The sequence below is a fragment of the Strix aluco genome, chromosome 4, assembly GCF_031877795.1.
Source record: "Strix aluco isolate bStrAlu1 chromosome 4, bStrAlu1.hap1, whole genome shotgun sequence".
In the NCBI taxonomy this organism is placed as follows: Eukaryota; Metazoa; Chordata; class Aves; order Strigiformes; family Strigidae; genus Strix; species Strix aluco.
Window position 1 is genome coordinate 102,075,260 of NC_133934.1, and position 27,319 is coordinate 102,102,578.

The 27,319-nt window shown below is 36.2% G+C and overlaps 1 protein-coding gene across 2 annotated transcripts in view; it reads left to right on the plus strand.

The window, feature by feature from the left end:
- Positions 1-27,319, plus strand: part of AKAP6 (A-kinase anchoring protein 6) — a 293,798-nt gene that overhangs the window by 78,032 nt on the left and 188,447 nt on the right. For both annotated transcript variants that reach the window (XM_074824596.1, XM_074824595.1), the window contains 2 exons: positions 19,343-19,594; positions 25,477-27,264. In XM_074824596.1, coding sequence (XP_074680697.1) covers positions 19,343-19,594; positions 25,477-27,264 — 2,040 coding nt within the window. The remainder of the gene's footprint in view (positions 1-19,342; positions 19,595-25,476; positions 27,265-27,319) is intronic.

Here is a 27,319-nt window from a genome sequence, read left to right on the forward strand (position 1 = left end):
TATCTAAAAAGTTGCAGAACAACATAATTCATCCAACACTTGTCTTGATACCCTTTTTGAATTATTGTGCGTAAGTCTTTGATATACTCCATGCACAGCTACACTTGTGTGTATTAGTAAATACCAAGTAGATAAGAGATCTGAATTTTGGTCTCTTGCACCTTACTTGAGCACCACAGAAACATAATAGGCTGTAAAACAATTTTTGTTTTAAGCATGCACATTGAGTCCCTTATTCAAATTGGTTGTCATGAGACAAAGCCTGTTCTGCTTTGAGAAACTTTTCCAGTGAAATTGTACACAGATTTCTTTGCAAAATATTGATTTAAATTAATAGATACTTTTTCTAGTGAAGATTTATTTAACTGGAAATCTTGAAACTAGCTTAACTCATGTTACACGGCCCTGTTTGCCAAACTCATAAAAGATCAGGTTGGTTGCAGATGAGGGCTGCATTCTTAGTCTATTATATAAAAAATGTGAGCTTGTGGTATAAATTGTGTAGGCCCTATGGTTGGTAAAGATAGCACAAGGGAAAAAACATGGGAATTAAACCTAAAAAAAAAGTATGTAATTGAAAAACATTACAGTGATGTTACAAGTTTGAAATGAGAAGCCTTTTATATCTCATTTCTGATTTTTTTTCTAAAAAACCTCATTAACAAATAAAAAAAACCCCACCCAATAATTCTATTTAGACTGCATAAGTTAACCCACGAGCGATGAAACTGATCACGAGTGTTCCTTCACTGAACATTTGCATTTTGCCTAATCCTTCTAAAAGTATTTGTATTTCAGGGAAAACATATGACTCACTCATTAATTCTACCCCTGACTTGTTTTCCTTACTCCCTTCTCTCTTTCACATCCCCAGAATAATTTGCTGAAAATGTGCCCAGTTGTGCAGAGCTACTAGCAATAAAGATCTTTCAAAACATTTATGATGAAAACATCCAGGTTTGCTGAATTATCCTCCTACTATGTAGTGTTTATTAAAGAGTCAGCTCATGTGGATTATTCTGCTTATATTTCTTTCACCATGGATTTATTCACGATCTTTATAGTTTTTCTGGTTAAGATGGTAGTCCATTTCCAACTCATCAGTAGACTACATGCCTTTCTCACCCAACTTGACTCATCTGTAGCTCCCTCCTGGAACAGGGATTGCAATCAGCAAGTAAAATACTAGCTAGTAATGCAAATAACATGCTGATACCAGGAGTTATCTGGTATTCAACAGGAAATGGATTTCCTGCTATTAAGCAGGTATGAATCAAGTTTCAAAGAGAGAACTGAGCCACTGATCCCCAGTTATATTTTCTCAGCATTTTACAAACTAAGTCCCAAAAGAGAGGAAGCCCTTGCAGATTCATAGCATCTCAAGATATCATGCCACTGTTGCATATAAATGAAATCAAGGTTTTAATTAACCTTGGAAAATGTATTTCATATTGTAAAAAGGATATAAACCCACTGTAGCCTATGTGTCTACCTGTTTAAGTACTAGTACTTGATGGAAACTTATATTTTCCCCTATGGAAGATATAATATTTCTGAACCAGAATTATTTGAAGCTGGAACAGAAATTGTTTGCAACTGAAATAATTTGAAATACTTCTGAGCTATGGGTTTTGTTTTGTTTTTTAAATTTGGCCAGAGAGCTTTCTATAACATTGTTCTAAATGACTTGAATAAAACCTGGTAATGCAGTTTAGGATATAATCTTTGAGCACGGAACAAGTAACTGTAGCCAAACCTGGAAATGCTGCTTCAGTCAGATTTTTCTCCCCTCTGCTCTGAAGTCAGTAGTCCTAATCTGATTTTTTACTAAGCACTGAAACAAAAGAATTACCTTACTGGTATTTTTGCTGCCATTTTTGACTCAAATTGCCCTTATTTTTTAAAAATTACTGCTTATTCCTACAGAAGTCAACCTATTTATATGTTCAAGAATTGATCTAAAATGGAGAACACATCTATTTAAATGCAGATTTTGTGATTCCCAGGTTTTCAAAAAGAGGATGTCTGAGAGAAAAAAATCTTTTTTATTAACTTCTTTAGAGTTTCTGATGACTGAGGCTATCCTGCATTAGCAAGCCAATGCTTTCATGATGTCTTCAAATAGGTTATGGTATTTCATAAGAAATCTTCTCTTATATATGTATTCTTCTGAAAAAGGGTGATTGTGTATCCATGACAGTAATGTTTCTGTCCTTAAACTCAGAGTTCAGAAGTGTGTATGCATTTAGGTACTGTACTCTTTGTAGTGACTACAACATCTGAGTGTTGACCATCTCAAAGGTATATGAATGGTCAGTTCACTCAAAAACTCTAGTTATTAATCTTGTGATATATTTGAAGAGTCTGCTTGGTGCCTATATTGTATCTTAAATTTTGCTGTTTGGGATACCTCTAGCAGTCAGCTTGTTGCTAACTGTTTTGAATGCTATCTCAAGTTTGTATGTAACTCAGGATACATCTGACATTTTTAAATGAGGACAAAATTAATTTATGTTGCTTACACTATTGTTTTCTCAGTATTCTTAATTCTCAAAAGTACATTTTGCCTCAGGTAAATTTTGCTACAAGACCAAGGGAGCAGTTTCATTGTGATTACTGATGTGTAGAAGTTACTGCATAATTTGCAAAAGCAACAACTTTTCTTGGTGGGGATTTTTGTTTGGTTGGTTTTGGTTTTTTTCATCCTTTATTCTCACCTTTAAAACAAATATCTCTCTTTTAATGGTGTTTCTCATTGTGGTGCTTTCAGAAAACCTTGTTTTGTGTGTGTGCACACACATGAGCTGGCTGACCATTATAGCTCTGATCTGGGGCAGTCAGAGGAGCTATTTGTCATGGTTCCATCTGTGAGGTTAGATCTGCCACTATGGGAAGTATGAGGATGGGTGGGAACAAGAAAGCTGATCCATGAACAAAAAAGAAGGAAGGAGGGGGGAGGAATGAGAATGAACGAGGAATGAGAATAAACAACGAATGAGGGTGTGGAGGTATGACTGAGCCTTTTGACATGACTTTGAAATAGCCAGAGAATTCAGAAGGAATCCAGGGCAAATGAGGGTTACCAAAGGCCTGTACAGAAGAGGGAGCCCTTTTCAAGATAACCAAAGAGAAACTAAAAGGTATTGTTATAGAGTCCAGCTGTAATAAGTTCACCTCCGTAAGTGATTTTCTTCTCCTGTTCAGAATGTAATAGGTAATTATTACAAATGTGAACATTACAAGAGTGACAGTCTCTGTGTTGTAAGTGATGAATCACTCTATTGGGGAAGTCATAACTTCCTATTAATACATTTGTTCCAAGCATATGATCTACCAGGTCCTAAAATAAATTCTAAGGTTTGTAATATTAACCCAGTAAATATTTCCATTCCATCTGAAGCTTAAAAACGAAAATCAAAGTACATTGGGGGGTCAGATATTTACTTTTATCCTATGGGTCTCTCCTCTCTGAGATCAGTTTTATGGGGTTACCAAGTGACCGATGTTATACTAGATTCCTTCCTGTCATAATGCCATAAACATTCTGCTGGAACTTAGGTCAGCACTTAAAATAACCTTGCTAATTGCAAGTCTACAAGTGTCGGCTGAAATTTCAGTTAGCTGCCATACAGCAGATCTGAATGCTGAGAAATCACTACTGTAGTTCAGAACATGCAAGGGAAGAGCAGACAGGCCTAAACTTGATCTGCACAATAACACAGGTAGAGACAGCAGACTATTTGCTATATTTCATGCAAAACAAAAGCTGTTGACTCTGCACTGAAGATGGATTGGGTTACAGATCATCTATGGCTTACTTGTCTGTCTTTTAAACAGACACTTATTTTCTGAATTGCTGGTTGCATGTAACTCCTTTAACTGAGGAAAGGAAATGGGACAGTCTTTTTTTTTGCAAAGCCGATACCTGAAGACTCTCCTTCCAGTATAAATGAGGTAAGACACTATTAAAGTAAAATATTTTACAAAACACTAGAAATGTCTAAAGCAACAAATTATCAGTGTTTGCAAATTTTTTTATCAATAAAAGCAATTTTTTTTAAATCAGTTGGTTTTCAACTTCTTTAGAAGTATTGCATAACCTAAATGTGTTTGAAATAATACATTGCATCTTCTGTGCACTGTAAATCTAACTTGCAAAACTGACAGATCTTTTTCCCCATGGATGTAAATTTCTAATATAGAGAAAAGCTTGTTCAGTCCCTTTCACTCCCAGTTCAACATAATGGAAAGTCCCTGCAATCACAATTGCTTAAGCAATTTAAATCTTTTACTTCTGAAAGTAAAAAAGGATGTTTGTCATGTATAAAGCTCTTAGTCCCATGTTTCGATGAGGAGATTACAGGGTTTTTTTGTGTGCTGAAGTGAAACTTAATGCTCAACCTTCTCTATTCCCTGAGACATTACTCAGCTAACTTTTTATAGGTCACAGTATAATTAGAAATAGACACTGTAAGATTATAATTACATTACTTTGGCTAAAACTTTGACCTATATTGTGAAGAGATGTGTTTAGTAAAGGCTCAGGAAACCAACAGACTGAGAATAATGTAAATAGAAAACATGGAACTTCATCCGTGTATCTAGATTTTACTATCTTTATTAGAAACTTAATAAATTCTGTAGCTCTTCACAGGGAGACTGAATGTGACATGAACACTCTGATGATTATCATAGTTGCATTGGTTTAGGAGACCTTTTTCAAAATATTCTGTGAGCTGTACCGTTTCCAAAGGCCCTTTGTTTTATTTTTGTTCTCAGCTCAGGAAGCTCTGTGCGTGCCATGTCCTGAGGAATATGTTCAGACTGCTCAAAAGTATCTGTTCTCTCTGCAAAATTGGTTCACGAATTTTTGGTTAGTCAAGACTGTTTTCTTCAAAGATTTTCACTGGATTAAAATGATAAAACCTTTTGACTTTCTGAAACAAAATTTGGCACTGGATAGAAAATTGTTGACTGATGTATAGTTTGTACAAAGTGCCATAAGAATGGGAAATCAGCCATAGATTATGGCAGCAATTACATCTGCCATTTGGGTAGAAATTTCTCATTGACTTTTAAAAGGTTTTTACTTTTGCTCTTCAGCTGCCCATGCATCAGTGGGCAATTGCTCTTGTTTAGACTTTGCTGGCTGAGCGAGCTAGGACCTTCATCTCTATAATGGCAGTCATTGCCATATTCTTCCCCAAAGTGCTATTTGTGGAAGTTTGTTTTAAAGCTCAGAAGCATCAAGCAGTGGAAAATTCTGCTGCAGCTGTACATGCTTAGCACTAGGCCAAGTGCAGTAGGTGCTTATTACATTAATATTATTGCTCCATTTCTTATCCTTTTCTGAATGTTGTTTCAGATATTGAAATGTATCAATAAAGTAGGAGTTGGAATTCTTTCTGCTCTGTATGAAAAGGTCTAGAAAGATCTTTTTGCTCTTCCATGGGTATTTCTATATTACCATTCTAGTTTGGGTTGAGAGTGTGATTTTGAACTGCATTTGCTGTTTATCCACATTCAGCACACTTGGGTTCATGCTGGAGAGCAGTCTCTGTGTGTGCAAACTGCTTGCTATTGCTCGCAGTCTTTGCCAACTAGGGGTTTCTTTTTTTAATTTGTTTTCTCAGTCCCTTTGTCTCTATTTATTGTTGTCGTATCTGTAGTGATATTTTATTTCTCATTTTGTCTGAGTTGATAGTTTCTAGTGCAAGTAGGTTTTGCATTTAATGTATATGTGATTGCCTTGAAAGAAAGATAAACTTAGCTGGTATAGTATTTGCCTTTTCCATATCTATTTCTCAGAAACTAATACTTCTGCTGGTTTACTTTGGTTTTGCAGTATGCTCATCTCAGACAAAATCAGAAAGCTCAGTTTTGATTATTACCTGAATTTTATTTTAAGTCTGCAAAACAGAGTTTTACATACTGTATTTTCTATAAATTCAATCTTCAGGAGAGATTTTTTGCATTATTTTGATGCTCCTAATCCCATTTGAAATTGTAAAAGCCATAATGAGATATAAATAGTAATGGAAGATTTTAGAAATTCTTCATACAGTGAGCTTCAAAGGACGCTATGGCTAATGTTTTGGGAAAGGGTCATTACAATGAACAATTTTGTCATCCTTTGTGCTCATGCTTCAACCTCAGAACGAGAGACTGCTCTGTTCATTATGAACTATGGCCTCCCCCAGTCCTTTATTAAGAGACCTAAACAGTCAGTATATGTTTTAGGATGTGTTCTTCCTGGAAGTTAATTTAGAGTAATGGGTAAGAGGAGTCATAATTTTCTACTTAACATATTAGTGTTTGGTTAATGTATTTTTGGAGAGCAGGATATTGAATTATAGGCAGTGCTAGAATTTTAAGAGAATGTAGAGGGGATATATGTTAGGTTTGACAGACCTGCTGTTATCAATACTATTTCAAGAATTTCTCAGCTGAACAAAAAGTTTCCTATTGGCTCAGTGTGACTCAGTTTCTCACAAAACTCTTGATGAAGTGCTGAAAAAGTCTCTGTGAAGAGACCTCAACATTTAAGAGTGTAATAAAAATAAAATGATTATTTAAAAATATCAATACTCCTTTCATTTTACTCAAACTTGCCAGTTATTATGCCAGGATTGGCTGATATCCTACTGTGGCTTCTCAAGAAAAAGAAAACAGTTGCAGTTTTTGCTGCTTCTACAGCTTAATGGTTTTCCTGTTTTGGTAGAAGACGACCTGCATAGAAATATATTGTACAGTTGAAATGTGTTGAAAATATAAAAGCTACAGAATCCCCTAAGAATGTAGGCTTTTGGGGTGTATGGGGGAGCGTGTTTCTTGTTATCAGTTCCAGACTAGAAATCACAGTTTTGTGGTCAGGGCTCCTGCAAGTCTTTTTCTTGACAAGCTTGTCGCGCATACAGTCATGCTATCTTTAGCCTACCAGTTAGTCAGTCCCTCATTGTCCATGGGCATTTTATATCACCTGTGCAAGAGGTGGAGACTTACACTGCCTAGCAGAGGTAGCTGGACTGAGTCAGGCTTTGGCAGGGGTATGTGACACCATGAGAGTACAGTTACTGTATTTCCAGGGTGACACCCACTCCAGCAGCAGTATGGCCACTTCAGTGCAGAGGAAAGTTTGTGAGCAAAGCTAGGTCTCTGCAGACCCAGCTCAGTTGTTCCAAGAAGAATATGGAAATATGAACACTTGCAATTTGATGTGCTTCTTACCTTTCCTTCTTCCCTGTCTATACTTCAGGCTGCCACAATCCAGGGATACTATGCCATTTTGTGTGAATCTTATTATCTGAGAAAGATGAAAGATTTGACTTGGTGTAAATTCAGGATTCCATTCAAGGGTAAATTGACAATTACTCTTTTTGCAGGAAATAAAATATATACAAACAAATAAAATACAGAAATATGCACTTGAGGCTTGAAGTCACTTAGATTCATTAGCTTCCACACAGACAAGTCCAGCTATTGAACTTCAAAGGGTTAGTTTGCAAGCCCGGGCACGGCAACAACCTTTCTTTTTCTCATTGTGCCTGCACAGTGGTAACAGTTACACTCATCACTGAAAGCTACAGTCTAGACAAAGATAATTTATGACTTTTCTTCATATGGCTAGAAAATAAAATGGCATATAAAGAAATGCAAGGCTGTTCAGAGATAAAACTATTCTTTCTCTGTCAGCATAAGAAAAAATTTATCTCAACCAAAACCACAGGTCTTGATGAGAAAAAATTTATCTCAACCAAAACCACAGGTCTTGCTGTCTCACTTAAAGATGTGAACAACACTGACTATGAAGTGCTTTATAAATCAAGGATCTTATTCCAGTTAGCAACATGTAATAAATATATTTGCCTATATATACATATGTGTATATATAAATGAATAAATATTTAAATAAACACTGCTCATTTCCTGCTTCTTTCAAGGCACTTCAGTCCTACTGTGTAGTGCAGGAGTATTTCTCAAGCAGCATCAACATCTTAAAAGCCATTAAGTCTGTCAGTACTTTACACTGGAAAGTTGTCTTGTAAAGCTAAACCTGACACTGTTAGAAGAATTATCCTGCTAGAGCATAAGCTGACTTCTCAGAACTGTTGCACTGGAATATGCTATATATTAATGTGCTGTTGGAATATGCTATATAGTCTCGTAACACATTTCTAAATTACAATTACAGTGCATTCAAGTGGTTCTATCTATAATATTATGTCTAATTTTAAAATTAAATATTTAGTTCTAAATACAGTATTAAAATGCTAACATCTGGCACTCTCAATCTTATAAGCAGCCAGAACAAGCATCTGTTATTAATGACACTGAATTTTAGGTTCCTTAGAGCTGATTTAATTGGAAATAAGTGCTTCATTGTGTCTATTGGATATGGCAATTTTTACTAGATTATATTAGAAGTAATGTGATTAAAGTACTGCAGATATGGTATAAAATCTGAGTTTTGATCATTTATTATTTATACAGCATTCTTTTAACATCTAAATCAAAAAATCAAGGATATTATGGACATGTTTTTGTTTGAAAAGAAGATACCATACACAAATCTTTAAAAATATATCTGTATTAACCAAAAGCCACCTGTGGGATGGCAATGAGAGTCAGAAATAATCAGATAGTACCAACTACTAGATAATGTATGTTAATTGTTTTTATATGCGAAATCTCATGTAAGCATTTTGATACTTGCCAAAAACCAATTAAAGCAGTTTGGATGGTTCAATTAGCTTTGGATGTCATGCCAGTCCCATAATTCCAGGTTTCCAATTTAGTGTCCATTATATTCCTTCTAAAAAAAATGTACAAAAAACCTACAGTAGTCTTCCTTTTGTGGATGTAAATTAAGTTTTTGGTTATTACATTTGAGACAAAACCGGGAAGATTCTCTGTGACCTACGTTGTACCTATCACAAACTAATTAGGAATGATTTCTAACATATTGTCTAATTAAGAATCATAATACAGGCTTTGATTTGCCTGCTAGAAGAGCTCTTTCCATAAGTAAATCAAGAAATTCTATGTGCACTTTCAGAAGTGAAATTAGAATAAAAATCTTGTCCATTTTAGATGTCTTCAAGATTCAGTCTTCTAACTTTTTGAAATTTTTCTAAAATTTGCTCTTTTATTTCTTCATTCACTTAAGACTAAGTTTGTAAAATAGTAATTTAAGCTTTCCACCAATCTTTCAAATTGTTCTTCCTGGATATAACAAACTTAGGTGTGGTTTTTTGGTTGCTTTTTTTTTTTTTTTTAAACTGGCACTGATATGTATTCTAGTCCTGACTCTTATAAGAGAGTGAATGATACCCAGTGTGGAACAGGCCTCCTGGTACGTTGGGTAGGTGGTAGCTGTTTCAGACTACTGGAAGTGCCTCCACATGCTTAGAGTGCTTTGTAATTGTTACTAATTTATTGGAGGATCTACAAGAGCTTTCCAGCTGACTTCAACACTTGTCCTGGAGAAAGGGCAGAAAGGTCACGAACAGCAAGCAAAAAAATCTCAGTGATCCCTGTAAGGCTTCATGGATTAAATGTTAGTTTTCATTGAACAACAGAAAAGGGAACAACAGTGGTAATAAAGCAAAGCCTGCTAATAAAGAACAAGAGAGTTTGTGTCCTTTCTGCTGTCTTCAACAATGACTGATGAAAAGTAACTTCAAACACATTACAGCAGCTCTTGGAGGCTTAGCTGCACTGACAAAACAGCCACTTCTCTTGAAAACTTCCTGTCATACTATCAATTTTCATTATAGAAAACTTGGCACAGATGGTAGTTCTTCTCTTCTGACCTGTTCCAGAAAAGAAAGGAGAGCACAGTCGTATATTGAGCATTTGACATGAGAGTAAAGAGTCTCACCATCCTTCATCAAGTTCTATTACAGCTACTGAGCTTTAGTCAAAAGAGAGTGAATGAGGTTAGCATTCTTTGGCTTGAGCAAGTCAAAACATTTTGATTAAAATTTTTCTTTTGTGTTCTGCATGTCTATGCAGAAGGACTGAATTTTTCTCCTGTGTGAACTTGCAGTTCCTTTTATTTATTTATTCTGACATGTTTCAGTAGTTTGTTGCTGCCTAAAATACCTTGTGCTATTTATGTGGAGTTACACTTTGTTTGTTATTTGAAACTTCATTATTTCAAGAATGAGACTTCTTTTTCTCCAAGAGATTTTTCTCTTTCCTCTGAACTCTTCAGGAGCAGCTGATCTCCACTGAAGACCATAATTAATTCTATTGAGTTTAATAAGAACAAGAGTCTTTCTGAAGAAGTCTATAAACTGAAAAATCTTTTAAGAGAAATGCACCTACTTTCTGGTATAAACAATAAAAAGAGATTGGTTTATCGGAAAACAGAGCTCAGAGGAAGATCCTATGGCCCTGCAGAAGGTTTAAAGAATTATTGAAATTTTCTTGTTCTGTGTCAATATTAATTCCAAATCTTCTTCAAACTGAAAATGTGGAGAGAACAAGAGCGGGACATATTCAAAGCTGAGCTGTCAAAGTAATAATTTGACTGCATAAAGCTTTGAAAACTCACTGTTTTCAGAAGGATAACCATTTGACTGAACTACTGGTGCATTAGCACTGAATTCTGCTAGTTACTTTATATTGTAAATTAAATTGTGAAAGTTCTGATCAAATAAGAGAAGTGGTTTTCTTTCTGCTTCTTCATGTAGCTGATATGATTGTTCATCACATTCAATTTTTGTATGTCTTGCATGAAATGATAGTAGGAGTTTCCTTATAGCCAGTTAACTGCTATCTATGTTGAGGTCAAAAACTGCCTAGTCCTGGCCAGGCTCCCAAGAACAGGTTGTTTTAGCTACAGCAGAGTGTATGTGTTCACCTTGAGTAAAACATCCTGCCACTTGCATCCTCAATTTTCATTTGCATGTTGTAATTTGAACTTGTTAGAAATGCCTTTAACTTCCATTTAGCGTATATGGCTTGCAGAATGCAAGAAAGTGCTGAGTAAAGACAGTAAAAAAATAAGAAGCAAAGGTAGTTATCTAGACAGGTGCAAAATATGTCCTACATACTTCCATTATTGCAGAAGAAGTAGAGTTATGTGAAGAGATCTATAAGGTATTTGAAGGACATTTTAATAAGTCTTCACTCTTCCATTTCAGTAGATATGAATATATAATACATAATGAGTATGCTTATTATAAAGTTACCTCATCATTTTTCTCATTTCTTTGTGATCTTAAATGATCAGTGCAAGATAGATATATCTATTATTATCATTGTCCAGTGAACAGGCATTTGAAAAATGTTTATTGTTTTTCAAAACTTGCCTCTACTACCAGTTGCTTGACTAGGTTTTCATATGGGTTTGGGTTTTGGTATTTTCCTTTCTTGTCAGAAGTAGCTAGAATCAAAACCTGCCACTGTATTTGCACAGTTCAGTACTATCTATCTTCTTGCATGAAAAACTGCTCTAGCATACCTATACAACACTGTTTTCTAGGGTGCAGTACAAAACCAGATTTCAGTGAGCACAAATATGTGTTTTTCTATCGAGTTTGAACTTTTTTTTACACACTGTTTTTTAAAATTTAGAAAGTTAGGCCTTTATAAAAATCAGTATGCTTTAACATGCTTAAAGTGGATAAATGAAAAGTGGTATGGTTACTCATTGAAGAAAAGTTATATAGTGTTAACTTTAATGGCCAAAGTCTCTGAACTTTGTGGGCTGGGCTGATTCTGTGGTGTACAAGAATATATTTCTTCTTCTAAAGGTTTCAAAGGGGTTTCAGATCTTAACTTTAGGCACATTACACAGTGGAAGTTCAGGAATATGAAAGCAACATTGAGCTGCAGATGTCACATCATTTCCCATACCAAATTAGTTGCCATATTCAGTTCGTGTATGTGGTTTCTTACACAAATGAAATTCATGCATCAGTTTTACTGATGTCAGGAATATCCCAGAAATGGCTAGCACAGATTTGTTTACACTATAGTCTTTCAGTACAGTTCTGAGGTGCCTCATGTTACTGCCATAGCTTCTCCTGTGGTTCTCCAGTTTCATCCCATCCCAGGCCTTACAGTAGAGTGTTTTTGCACATTAGCTATCTGAAGTGTCCTTCTTACATTTAAGAATCTGGCCTGTAGTGAATGCTGTGACCAGAAAGTCTTTTTACATTGAAGTACTGATTAAACTTAACAGGGGAAATGAACTTTGAAAGCAGTCTGCCTTCTCTGCAGCCATCCTCTCCTGCAGAAAAGGCACAGGCTGGCCTAGGTTTGTAAAGCACTACAGCTGGTCCTGGAAGTAAGCTGGAATAGCTTCCAGCAGCAACTGCCCTGCTTCTGGACAAAAGAGTCCTTTTGCTTCTTCCCAGTATGTCTGATCCTTTGGCCCCAGCAATGGCCCATATGGCAGAACAAATGCAACTTGCCAGAATCCTGAGACAGGAGCTTCACAATTCACATTTCAGGCATTGTTACTTATCCTGAAGCCCTCAGTGAGTGATATCATATCTTACTCCCTTCTTCCTTTCTTCTTGCTCATTTTCCTTGCAGATTGATAGTCAACCAATATACTTGCACAAGAAGCATCCTAATAAAACGCATCACATAAACCACTAATGAATTATTACAGAGCAGCTCCGTGACTGTTACAATCCCAGACAAACCATTACTGTTTTAGCAACTCTGTCAAAGAACTGGTTATTTGACGTCTATTTCACATTATTTTGAAGCACAGGGGTGTAAGAATGTAACTCACTGATTCCTGAGATAACAGAACACAGTAGAGACATGCCTACTTAGAGTTCACCAGACTAGGTATTATTTTCAAAACTTTTTTGACAATTTTGTAATAGCAATGTTTGCACAGTAGGAAGTGGATCATCTTTTCTTGCAAGTGTGTCAAGACAGCTAGGGTCCTGTAACACTTGAAAATTCCCATTGAAGAAATCTGTTTGAAAACAGGGATCTCTTAAAGAGAAAAAAAAGAATAATATTTTTCTACAGAGAAAACATTTCTGTCAAATTAATAGATTTGCCATATTCCAACAAGTTTCTGAGAATTTTAGCAAAAGGTAAAATGAAGATTACTTACTGGAATTTTGCAATGATGAAAATATCACTCACTTATAATAAAGTAAATTAATCAAAATAAAAACCAAGCTGGGAAAGAGAATAATGTGCAGAAAAGGATGGTGCACCAGAAAAAGTTGCTATCAGTAGTATGTGTATAATCATGAGAGAAGAGCAGAGAAGCTTAGTTTGAGGACAATGTGTTTCTAAGCTGTTGGTGTCAGCGGAAGACAGGGTCAGTGATCTTGGAGCCCTCCTCATAGCTGTTTTCCGGCTGCACTTTGCATTCTTGACCTGGTAAAATGTATTCATTTCCCCAAGCCACTGAATGCTACAGCGAGAGCAGCTACACTACTTCGGCACTTGAACTCACTTTCTGGCAAACTTGTGACTTGCTGTGAGTCTAGAGCTTTCCGTGGCAGTTGATTTTGCTTAGTCGAGCTCTGGATTTTTCATGTCTGGTTATTTTCTTTGACTTGTTTACTTAAAAACAGCTGTGAAAAAAATATAGTAGCACTTGCTCTTAAGGTTTCACCAATAACCCAAAATATAAGAGAACAATTTTATCCTTATTATAACACTGTTTGGATGTACATGCAGGTAGAGATGAAAAACTATTTCTCTTTGAGAAGTCAGAGTCCATTTTAAAGGAAAAATACCTTTCTGAAAGCTGCAAATCTTTATTTGTTTAGCAATAAAAACACCTCTCTTTTGTGCTCTTTCTCTATATAAAAGCATAAAAGGGCAGTGCAGAGAGTGAGTTTAATTCATAATTTTCAAGGGCATTTAAAAAATGAATCTGAACATTCTCTGGCAGATATTCTATTTTTTTTTCTGAAGAGAAGAATTGGTACATTCTTATTGGAATCTTTGACTTCTGACAAATTAAAATGCATTTAAAATGAAAGACTAAAAAGATAGACATTTTCTTAAATAATAGATTTTGTTTTGCATGTACAGTAGTCATAAGACTCAATGGCAATCTGTTTTTCCTACTGAGGTTTTACTGCAAGATCAAAGAACAGAAATCTGCAGTACAGCTTCTGTCACTGATATTAACTCTAAAGCAACATATCGCAAGCTTTCATCTTTCAGTAGTTTCATGTACATCTTACCAGAATTTCTTGAAAAGCAGAAAAAAAAATATTTTTAAAGTCAACATCAAAGCTTGGTTTTCCTTGACTCTTGATGGTTTGTTTATGCACTTTGTCTACTGCAGTGTTTGCAGTTCAGGCTATTTTAGTTGATGTGGAGAGCTATGAGCGGGCTGATGGATTCAGCAGCTGCAAATTACAGGATCAGCTGTCTGGAAGACTGAGTGAAGTGGGCAGTTGGCAGCCAAATGGGTACAACCCCTGTAGCCTAAGAAATTCCACAGTCAGTGCTACAGGATAGCCCATGAGAGGATGACAAAATGTTTAACACCGCTGTGAAACTGTGTAAAAATAAAAATGTCCAGTGGATGAGTGAGATTAATGATGACAAAAAGTTGTTTTGGAAATGGTGCTTTCTAAAAATCAGGCTATAATAGCTTCTGATATGAAACTACATACTGATAAAATGGGGAAGGATTTCCATGCTTATATTTATAGGCTGTATATTATTGCCATTGACCTGGAACTATGCATATTTAGAGATAAATGCCAATAGATAAATGATGTTTTCTTATTACTTGAAAGTACATGGTTTATTTTACCTACCTGCCATTTCTTGTAAGAGGAACTGGCACTCATGACAGCATTTAGGTACTGTCTTGTGATACTGCTGTTCTTTATTTTTAAATACAAAGTGTAAAAAGGGCATATGACAATGTTCTGCTGGTTTTGCTCTATCTAATACTAAATCACCTATGAGGAGTTAGGAAGAATGAGGACAATGAGGCCATGTTCTACCAGGTCTTGGTATTGAGTAAAATTGGGAACTTACATAACATGACATTTTGGTGCTGTATTTGAACTCCATTAATTATTACAGAAAATTATTAAATTCTCAGCTGTGCTAGATATAATTATTTCATTTTGCTGATTTATATGTAAATCTAGACATCAGGTGCAGTAGTAAGAAAATGTTGCACTATGTAATGCTAACTGGATTTGACATTATATTGTTTCCTCTCAATATGCTGTTTTGCATCCAGCAAGTGTAAAGAAAAGGTGTAAGTAAATTAATGCTCTTCTGCTGAGGACTAATCAGCATTAAGTTATAAGGCAACAGTGATCATTTCTTCATAATCATGTTCTCTTGATAAAAGGCTGGCATTAGCCTTTACACAGTTATTCTGTCCTTTTTTCAGCCTTCACCTTCCCACCATCATATGACAGTTAAAAAACAAGGAAAGGGGATATCAATAAGGGTCTAAATTCCTTTTTCCAAACTTTATGTAAGATGGTCTTCCCACAAACCCAGATCTAATCCATTTTATCCAGGAACCCGGCCTGTGGTGAAATGAAAGCCAGTTCTTTTGACAACAGCTACAGACTCAGCTGAAATTGAAGTCACCCACCAAAACAATGTTACATGCTGCAGGAATGACAACTTACGGCTCCTAAGATTTTTTTTTAAGAAATACCCAATAGACCAATATAAGACCATGTGCCATACATGCAGGGTCTGACATATCAGGGACTGCTGATCAAGTACTAGCTATCACAGAAGCGGTTAGCGCATGGTCAGTAATATTGTTGCATTGACATTACCGCTCTTTAAACACACAGTGAACCCAGCCTACTCTTGCCTGGCTTCAGACTTAGAGTGCATGTGCAGGTGGACTGCACAGCATGTATGTATTATTGAACTGGACATACTGAATTTGTGCATGCACTGTAGACATTTGTCCAGGACTTCTGGACGTTGAATAGCTGGAGCTATTAATAAGGGAGTTAAATCATTGTCCCTGTTGCAAATTAAATCAGACTTCCTGAATGTTTCAATCAGATTTTCATCTAATAAGAAAAGGAAAAAACTCAACAAACCAACAGCCCTAAAGATCACATTATGTCAACATACTTATCACCAGAAGAAAAAATCTTTTCTATTCTCCCATGAAAGTAAAGGCAAGACTACGGTGACAGTTCAATGCTCTACTAATTCCAGGCCAGAAGGGAGAGGGAGCTGATGATAGTCAGAAAATGGAGATCAGAGTTTATATATTAGGAAAAGGTATGTAGGGATTTAATTTTCTTCCTGATTCATTCAGCCACTCAGAAAATAGCTTTCTGTCTTTTGACCATCCACTCTTCCTAAGACCTAAATTCTTTAAGAACTGGTACTTTGTTTGTCTCTGACCGAGATGATCATCTTATAAGTTAAAATCAGAGCATGTGACCTTCACTTGGATATGGATGAGGTCAGCCTTGGATTCTCTCCATATTACTGAAACTGTCAAGAGCAGTTAATTATCTTGTTAGTACATAAAGCATTTGTCTGCTGCTATGCTCACAGTAGCCTCTAAGTACTTCAGACTTTGCTTTTTGAGGAAAATGAGCAATTTATAACAAGCCATGTAAAAATTAACAGCATATGTCCTTGACTATGTGCTTCTTTCAAACCTCTAGTCGTGCTGGGTTTTGCATTTCAATACAAAATTTTCTACGTTGTTGTGGAAAAATTGTCTGCTTCAGAAATTTGAGATGCTTTGGCAGCTGATCAGCTAGTGTAATGGGAGATCAAGAGAAAGCTTGTTTGAAGTATTGGTCTGAACTCTTGATTTAGAGTATTATCTAGATTCATTAGCCAATATTTTAAGTACATTATCTAACAATTGTTACGAGACACTTGCTCATTGTTAATACTTTCTTCTTATGGCTTCATGTTTTCAGCGTCTTTGAGAATTCTAGTGGCAGTTGAATTCAGCATATACCTTGTGTGTGAAGCTGGAAAATAATGAAATCTTGTTTTGCAGATTGACACAAACTTAAGCTCATTCACATGGAGAGTCTAGCTAAAGATATATTAAGTATTTTTCTATAGATTAGGTCTAAATATTAGGAAGTGTTTCTTTACAGAACGGGTTGTTAGGCATTGGAATGGGCTGCCCAGGGAGGTGGTGGAGTCCCCATCCCTGGAGGTGTTTAAGAGTAGGGTCGACATAGCGCTGAGGGATATGGTGTAGTTGGGAACTGCCAATGCTACGTTAACGGTTGGACTAGATGATCTTCAAGGTCCTTTCCAACCTAGATGATGCTGTGATTCTGTGTAATTTACAAAGCTACAGTTACTGGGCAACAACCTATTTTCTAATCCCTGAAACTGAAATTAAACTGCTTTATGGCCAAGAGGAAAAAGACACAAACAACACTGAAGAAGTGAATGCAAATTCAGTCAAACTAATTCACTAAAAATACTCTTTAAAACATTTGAAAGAGAACATAGAAATACAGCTACCCTTTTCAGTCAAGTTTCAGTTGTAGTTGAATAAATGGATAATAATAACCTTTTTTAAAGCTTGGACAAGATTTTTCTGAGAGTTTTAGCTTCATCTGTGTGTCTGTAGAATTATATTGACACACTGCCCTGGTAACTAGAGTGTCCATTTGCTTGCCTGGAAGTGTGTGGGTATTTGAAGCCCTGAGTACTTGCAGCCCTACATGTTGCCAGGCGAGGCTGTGTGTTTTGTACTTAGAAATATAGATGCTGGTTGTCACAACAAAGGGACTGAGGATAGAGGGAAAGAGATACTGCCTCTCTCTCAAGACTCATTGAAACTGCAACATTTTGTGCTCATCTCTGGCATTTCTGAGAGCTGCTCCTGGGGGGACTTCATTTAGCTGTCAGTGCTTTATTAAAATGAGTAACTACTGATAGCACTCAACAACAATAGTTTCTCAAGGGCTAATATTGTGCTATGTGTTGTAGTAAAATTATTTAATATTATCAAGGGATTTGATTTTGGTTTAATTTGTTACATACATACAGTTACATATTCAATAATTTGGCTTTACTTTCAGACTGAAGATGTCAAATCTGAACTGATAAAAATTACTGTACTGTATTATTTAGAAAGAATCAGCTTTATTGTTTTTCTTGTTATTCTACTGCTGTACAAAACCATGAGAGTATCATCAGAGACATGTTTCATTGTAACTATCTGATAGAATTGTTTTCACTAGCAAATTTGAAATTAATCAAAATTATGTTATTTATTCTCATTTTAATTGATGTTATGTATAGACTACCCTTTACCTAAAAAGGACATCTCTGAAGGTTTAAATGAAAATAATTTCTTTATTTTTTTAAAAAAGAAATAAACGTTGGATTTAAAATATGCTATTAAGTCACTTTTAAATATATGCCACAGATGTAGGGAAAAAACCTTCTAGGATCCAGTGCAAATATTTTTTCAACATTTTAATCACCTTTCCTTACTTGTTTATAATATGCTTTTTACACATAGTTTTCAAACAGAATTGTCATAAAGCTGGGTTTTTCACTCAATAATATATGACTAAATATTCTTTAGTTCTGTGACTTAGCCTTTCATAAAGAAAATTAAGACTAAATTGTAAAGATTTTATACTGTATGTAGCACAGTTTAGAAATCTGGAACATTAATTGCTAAATTTGGAGGATACCATCCCATCAAAACCTTGGTTTTATAACCTGGTGACTTTATATTTTCTTTTCTGCTTTCTCAACACAACTGTTCACAGCTTCTCTGCTTTCCCACTTTCTCCTTCTCCACCAATCTTCTGCTCAATTCTGAGTCCAGAACAAGACTATGCAAAAGTTAACACCCTCTCATCACAGCCATCAGCAATTGATCTCAGAAATAGTTTATCCACATTGAGTCTCTCCCAGACTTTTGCCCTACTTGGCTATAGAGGCTAGATTGAAAGGTAAATTCTGTCCAAAAGAATTTTGTTGATGGTGGCACAGATCAGATTCTTTGCATTTTAACTAGAGGGGGGGAAGCAGAGAGAGAGACTGCCTGTGGCAATCTTATCACTTTCATTCCTATTGCTATCTTCTAGGATGTCAGTGTTAGTTTTATGTTTCTGATTCATGTGATCTTGTTGTGCCATCCTTCTTTATTGTATGCTGTCTCTGCACTTACCGAGCAGTCCTGCCAAACAGGACAGCTGCTGGTTCAGTTGCTGTAGCATTGCCATAAATAAATTTTAAAAAGAAAATTAAAAAAAAAAGAGAACCCTGGATGTATTAATTACATTATCTTTCCTCTCTGAAATACTCTGTTATGCATTTAATAAAAAGTAGATAAAAAGTAGAGCTGATCCATGGAAGGACCATGCCTAAATACTTTATTTTTCCATTACAGGATATTTGTGAAGATATATCTGATCACGTTGAACAAATTCATGCTCTGCTAGAGACTGAGTTTTCCCTGAAGCTTCTGTCTTACTCTGTCAATGTGATAGTCGATATCCATACAGTACAACTACTCTGGCACCAGCTACGTGTTTCTGTTCTGGTTCTGAGGGAGCGTATTCTCCAGGGACTACAAGATGCCAATGGAAACTACACCAGGCAGACTGATATTCTGCAAGCGTTTTCTGAAGAGACTAAGGAGGTATAGTAACTAAATTAAATTTTGAGAATTTCATCTGTATTTGAAGCACCTCATCTGTGTTGCACATTTTAAATTTCTAAGATGACAATTTTAAGGATGGCTTACTTGTCTTCTAGGTATTTTGCTAATTTTGTTTCAAGTGTCTTCAGCTGATATCTGTTCTCATTGAATCAAATTAAAGAGGACTTTAAGGTCAGCTTTCAGAAGTGTCATGCTAGTGGGTAAAATAGTGATTAAAATATTTTTTTGTAAAGGATTGGAAACGCAGAGATGCATCTGGTGCAGAGTCTGGTCACTCGTGAATTTAAGGTTCATATCCAATTCAAAACTCAATTTTTATGTGCAATGAATTCTGTAATGAAGAGCTTAGACATTTCCCTTCTTGCATACAGAAGCCTCAAGCTTACACAATGTTTTCTAAAACTTTCCAGGCTAGGTCAATGTTGCTTTATAGCAGAGAGGCTGGTCTTTAATTTGTTGGAGTGGCAGTTCTGCAATATGCCTCTAAACAGTCACACATTGCATCTGAGAAACAATGATGCATGAATCATACTTTTTTTTTACTCTAACAGGGTGTGAAATTCACACACATGTAAATGGTTTGTAAATCTGGATTCATTTAACTAAAATGCTTTTTCCTTTGAATTCATCATTACCAAATTAGCTTAGTTAGAAGGACACTACTGGCCTAATTTTTAAAACTGAAAGAAGATGCACATTGTATTAACATGGTTAATAGCAGATACCCTAGGGTATAGAGGATTCTTCATTTGCTGAAAGTCCTAAGATTAGGATAAAATGCTTTTGTTAGGATTAGATACATTTACTGAACGAGACCTCTAGATCGATGCAGTAAGATTCTGTGACCTGTGTTACAGAGGAAGTCAGAAGTTTCCTAAACATGTCCCGAATTTCAGAACACTCAAGTTTAAAGAGAATGTGCATATTTCTCTACTGCCTGTTAGGTTTTATATTTGTCTCTGGCACAACAGAGTAGGTGGTCCTGAAATCAATGCTCAGATATGCCTAGGCCCACCTTCCACACCCCCTCTTCCTGATGTATACATACCTGGTGCTTCATATCCAGTTTCTGCTTTGCTGTTGCTGGTAAACCTTCTCTGGCAAATCTGAAGGAAATCCACACTTGTCTGAACATCCAGAATAGCAAATTAGGGTGAAGTCATTATTTTATGACATAAGCGTGGTGATTTCAAGACATAAGGAAGGGCAGATTCAGATACTAAGAAACAGGAAATGTCCCATCTGGATCTGATTACAACTGCTATAAAAAACATCCCTCCAATACAGAGGAGGGCTGACTGGGGAAGGATAGATTATTTTTCAGTGGGGAAAAAACATGTTTCCAGATAGGCTTATATGGTAATAAAAAAGACAAAATATCCTGACACGATTCTTTTTTTTCCACCCCAACAAAAACATGAATAATTGTTGATAAAATTAATGGCTAGCAATAGCAGGGACACAATATTAGTATTAAGTTTCTGCTCTAATGCTTGAATAGGTTCCCAGAAATTGCTCTGTAGTTTTTAACCTTCGGGTATTTATTCAAACTTTTCATCGAGTGCAATGGTAGTGAATTTATTTGACAAAAATAAATAAATAAATAACATGCAATGTAGAGACAATCATATCTACTCTTATATACCTTTTTTTCTGGTGTTTCTACCGTATTCTTTCCCAGACAAGACTACACTGTGGGACTACTAAATGCCTCATGACATAAGTACTATCTGTTAGGGATTTTCATGCATATGTGAATAATGAGACTGTTTGAGCAAAACTAGAAACCTTTGTCTATACAGATAATCCTTCCTTGGAGAATCATTCTCCTAATTTTCAGTACTCCTTGGGAATTATGAACCAGGATTGACAGCTTATTTTTTTTTTCCTGACATTGAGAAGTCATCTGGTTTGAAATTAATAGAAGGAAACTTTCACACAAAACAAGGATTTCTACTTTGGAATTCACTACTGTAGGACACTTGGAAGTGGAAAGAAGTTAAAAAAAAATAAATGTGAAAACTAATCAAAGATAGGAGAAATTATAACCTCCATATGAGGAAGTCCCTACGCTGCTCATTGGTAGAATCTGGGAATGTGTGTAGAAATGTTGTGTGTGGAAGGGCCATGTATGTATACCCACGTCTTACAGCTCAGCTAGCAGAAAATGGTTAGAACTGATGCAGAGGCATGATACTGGGCTAGACGGAAATTTGATCTGAACCAGTACAGCAAATGTTATCCTTTTCTGTAGACCGTGAACCTTTCATTTCACAAAATGTTTGGCTTGCTTCTTAAGTCAGCTGTTTTCTGCGTAATGGTGAAGAGTGGATTTGGCTACCAATGTTAACAGAGGAGCTCCATGGAAGAAGTGACTTGCCAAGGTTTCTTTTGTGTTCAGTGAGACAGTCTCATCTTGTTAATATTCAGTACTCTCTTAGTTCATAGACCTCACAGTCAATCACAGCGCAGCAGTCCTGCCTGGGCTATATTTACACTGTAGCTGTAACACACATAAATGTGCACAAGCTAGCTTCAACATAATAAACAGGGATAACACTGGTAGAGTAGCTATCAAAACATGAAAGTGTACAGCACAGGCTGTACTGACTTGGTTAGGAACCCAACTCGTTAACTGGGCAGGCAGTAAGTGTGCTTTTGGTTATCTCAGCAGTGCCACACTGAATAAAATGCCAGCAGGAGAGGGGATGAAAAGTTTTATGTCTTGGAGGAAATAGAAGAACCAGTGAGGCAAGCTGCCTGCCATGAGGGAGATGCCAAATTAAAAAAATACTTTTTTAAATGAAAAACTTTGCAGAGTTAAGATTTTGGAGGACCATTTCTTCTTCAGGAATGAGCCAGAGATAGCTAAGAAGGAAAGAAAAATGAGTTCTGTGCAGCTGAACCTAACCTGTGAGTTTTATTTCACAATTGATAAAGCCAGGAAATAGGGAAAAAATCACTACAAGGCTACATTAAAATACAGTGAATCCTGATGTTCCCAAACCATTGGTAAAGTCATAAAAGAAATATCTTACAAATTATATTAGCTCATCTGAAAGAGTAATAAAAGATGCAGAATTGTGCTGGTTTAAGTATAAATACAAGAAGGTATTGGAAACAGCCTACAGAGCTTTACAGGAAGCATTACTAAGTGAAAAGCGACAACTTGTTTGAACTAAGGTATTCCTATTGGTAGCCATGCAAATAACTAAATGTAATATTTTTCTGAAATAGAAACAATAATATAAACTTGGTAATACTGGCATTAAATATTACTCCTCTGAAGCACACATTTAAGACACTGCTTGGAAAATGACCGAGCAAGATGGTTTAATGCATGTGATTGTAAATTTTATTAATGTTAATAAACACATTTTTAAGAGACGAAGGAATGGAGCTCATTATTCAGGAGAAATGAAGGCCCTTAGGGCCTTGGAAAGGGTTTTGATTTATATATGGTTTTACAGTTTCTAATCTTTCCCTGAGATTAGAGAGGAAATGCAGCTGTAATACTGATCATTGTTTAGTCATTATTTTCCTTAATAAATGCAGCTCCAAAATATAAATTTGACAGATTTATAGAAACTTCCCCTTTTAATTCTGGACTATTGACAATGTATAATTTGTGGCATAAGTTTTACATCTGGATACAATGTGCTAAATAAAAGGTATTTTCAATGTCCAAGATTATGGTTGCTAAATAACTTTCTAATCAATCTTTTCTATAAATAGTATTTTTAGCTGAAGGCATTTTTATATTTTTACTTTGAGTAATGCAAGTGAGGTGGACAGAGTACAGGATTCAAATATTACATGTTTAAAGAAGATGGCAAACAATAGACTTCTTTATTGAGACTATTCTTGTTCAGACCAAAATCCAAGTGGTTTATTGTGAGACGAAGAGACTGTGGGGTTATTGTGCCTTCTTCAGGCATGATGCCTATGGTCCTTAAACTATGGATTTAGGCAGTGTAGTGAGACAAGCTGTTCCAGAGAATAATTCAGATAGGATCCTAATGTGGATACTCAGGAGTTTGCTTTAAAGATCTCTATTATGAAAACCAAACCTGGGGTGAAAGACCAGTATACTGATTTAGGCACTTGTCGTGCTTTAACCCCAGACAGCAAGTAAGTCCCACCCAGCTGCTCACTCCTCCTCCCCAGTGGGATGGGGGAGAGAATTGGAAGAGTAAAAGTGAGAAAACTCATGGATTGAGATAGAGACAGGTAAAGCAAAAGCCACACACACACACACAAAGCAACACATTCACCACTTCCCATCAGCAGGCAGGTGCTCAGCCATCTCCAGGAAAGCAGGGCTTCATTACACATAATGGTTACTTGGGAAGACAAATGCCATAACTCTAAATGTCCCCCCCTTCCTCCTTCTTCCCCCAGCTTTATGTGCTGAGCATGATATCATATGGTATGGCATATCCCTTTGGTCAGTTGGGGTCAGCTGTCCCAGCTGTGTCCCCTCAAAATTTCTTGTGCACCCCCAGCCTCCTTGCTGGTGAGGTGAGAAGCAGAAAAGGCCTTGGCTCTGTGCAAGCACTGCTCAGCAATAACGAAAACATCCCTGTGTTATCAACACTGTTTTCTTCACAAATCCAAAACATAGCCCCATACCAGCTACTATGAAGAAAATTAACTCTATCCCAGCCAAAACCAGCACAGTGCCTAAAGTTAGAATCCTAAAATATGATTTTCTGATCTTTATGATATTTTTTTCAGTAGTTTCTGTAAACACTTGGGCTAATGTTGTTTTTTAAGTTCTGCTTTTCAGTTTCTTTTGACCATTTGAAATGCTCTGCCAATTTCTCTTGTTCTAGATAGTTTCATAGAGTTACTTAAGATGTACACTAGTGTAAATAAGAACAGAAATTGTTTCAGAATTATTTGACTCTATGTTCAGGTTTCAATTTATGTGCTGGGATCTGGAAATAATTGAGGTCTGCCTATGTGTTTGAACATTAGATCATCTACTAAAAGTATGCCTATAAACAGTTGACTAAACATAATTTTGCTGTGACTGTTATAGATCAGGCTGCTTTTGGATCTTAATACAGTCAATTTTTTTTTGGTATCCTTCAAATAAGTCACCACAATATTTATAAACATTAATTTGACTTTGATTTTAAAATCTTTTGAGATGGTCTCCTCTGGCTATGTCTGTGTTTCTGAGATTCAAGGACTTCCACTGGGCTGGAGGTTTAGGATTCCCAGCTATAGTTTCTTTTCCTTGAACTGTTCTCCATTTGTGCTCCCAATACACTGCAGATAAATCCTCAGCTGATAATGCTACAAAAAAGTGAAATATAGGTAGCAACTTCTATCTCAAATATGGGAAAAAACGTCTGTTATTGTTAGATGATGCTTTAAAAAACATTCTGGCAGTCAACTGAAATATCGTAGAGCAGCATGAATTTCTGAGAACACAAGATTAACAAGATGGCTGATTTACTCAGCAGTCCCCAAGATTCCCTCCCTCCTGTTTGAGGTAGTTAACACAGGAAATGCTATGAGTCTGCTGTACGGAATTTCTGAGTCCTCCCTACAGAGTAAGTAGAATTGAGAGCAGAATTTAAGGAGGAGAATACAAATACAAAACCGAATTGCTATTTTTAGGTAACTTTCTGCACCAGATTGAAACTAAGCATTTTTCAGTTTGCTGCCATTTTTAATTCCCAAATACTTTAAAATGGTTTGCTCATCTACAGGGTACTGCAGAAGCAGGTAGGTCAGTGATGAATGCTTTTCTAGATGTTAGACAGTAAAACACAGAAGCTGATAGTTACTTTGTGTGTGTTGTATATGAAAATTAATCTAAAAAAGTACCATTTCTTTGTCTATTTCAGGACCGTCTTGACTCTTTAACTGAAGTTGATGATTCTGGACAGTTAACCATCAAATGTTCTCAAAATTACTTGTCACTGGATTGTGGTATTACTGCATTTGAACTATCTGACTACAGTCCTAGTGAGGATTTGCTTGGTGCTCTGGATGATATGACCTCCAGCCAAGGGAAAGCAAAACCATTTGAATCCTGGAACTACAGTGAGATGGATAAAGACTTTCCAGGACTTATCAGAAGTGTGGGTTTACTGGCAGTAGCAACTGATTCCATTGCTTCCCAGTGTAATGAAGCATTAAATGAGAAAGAAACCCATGTACCTCTTTCAGCAGAAGATGGAGAAGAAAGCAAAGACAGGAAAGCACTACATGAGCTCTCACTAGTATCTCCTTCTGTGAACTCCTCTCTTTCTGAAGGACCTTGCTCTGAAGATGGTGTTTTACCTACTGACAGCAAACCAGTTTCCACATTAAAGAAACCAGAATGCAATCTTCCACAGCACACCAGTGAAAAAATCAAACAATCTCACTGTGAAAACTCAACGCCTAAGAGGTCCATAAGAGACTGCTTTAACTATAATGAAGACTCCCCTACGCAGCCTACATTGCCAAAAAGAGGTCTATTTCTGAAAGATGATGTGTTTAAAGATTATATGGAAGCCAATGATTTAAAAAGGCAAATCTCTCAGATAGTTAAAAATGAAATGAGTAGAAGTACACCCTCATTGTTAGATCCACCAGACAGATCCAAGCTTTGCCTAGCTTTACAGTCACCCTACACTAACAGTCCATCTGCAGTTAGTCAGTCATATGATTGCTTAAATAAAATAGGTGATAGAAATCTTGAGTACACAATAAAAAATCACTTTAAGGACAGTCCCATAAATCTAGAGAAGTCTACTTTCTACACCTGTAAAGAAAAATCAAAGCACACAAAGTCTCATGACACTCCAGAGAAAGTGAAAACTGGAAGAACACCTGGAGGTATGTGTAAAATGTCTCCACCAATACAAGTCAAAAAAAGAGGACGTTCTTCTCTACAGAATGGAATTAATTCTCATAACTCTCAGTCTCTGGAGGAAACGGAAACAGATTCTTCCGCATCATCAGATTCTTGTAATCAGAGAGACCCAAATGGGCAATCACAATGTAAAACCGAGCCTTTTAGTTCACCAACACGTAGCCAAAAGAGTGCTTCCTCAGCTGGTTCTGAGCTTACCAACTCATCACCTCTTCTACTGAGAAGAAAGGATAATAAAAGCTTCTCCTCAACACCAAGTTATACTCAAAAAACCACTAAAGATGGTGAGGTCTGGTATGGATCTGATGAATATTTAGCACTTCCTTCACATCTCAAACAAACTGAAGTATTAGCTTTAAAACTAGAAAATTTGACAAAGTTGCTGCCCCAGAAGCCCAGAAGAGAAACCATTCAAAACATTGACGACTGGGAGCTGTCAGAAATGAACTCAGATTCAGAAATGTATCCAACGTACCAGACAAAAAAGCCCAAAAAAATGGGTAGAATTTCACCAAGCTCTTCAAGTGATATAGTATCCTCCTTAGGTGACAGTATTGAATCTGGGCCTCTCAGTGATATTCTCTCTGATGAAGATCTTTGTATGCCTGTATCTTCCATTAAAAAATACATTGAAGAAAAGTCAGAAAAGACTGCTGTCACTCAGACCACTGAGAATGAAACTTCTGCCTCAAATAAATCAGCTTTAATACATCAACTGATGCAAGATATACAACATCAAGAGAATTATGAAACCATATGGGAAAAAATTGAGGTAAAGCAATAATCCTGTGTTCTGCTGTGTTCTTGATAAGTCTGTGTATGGAGAT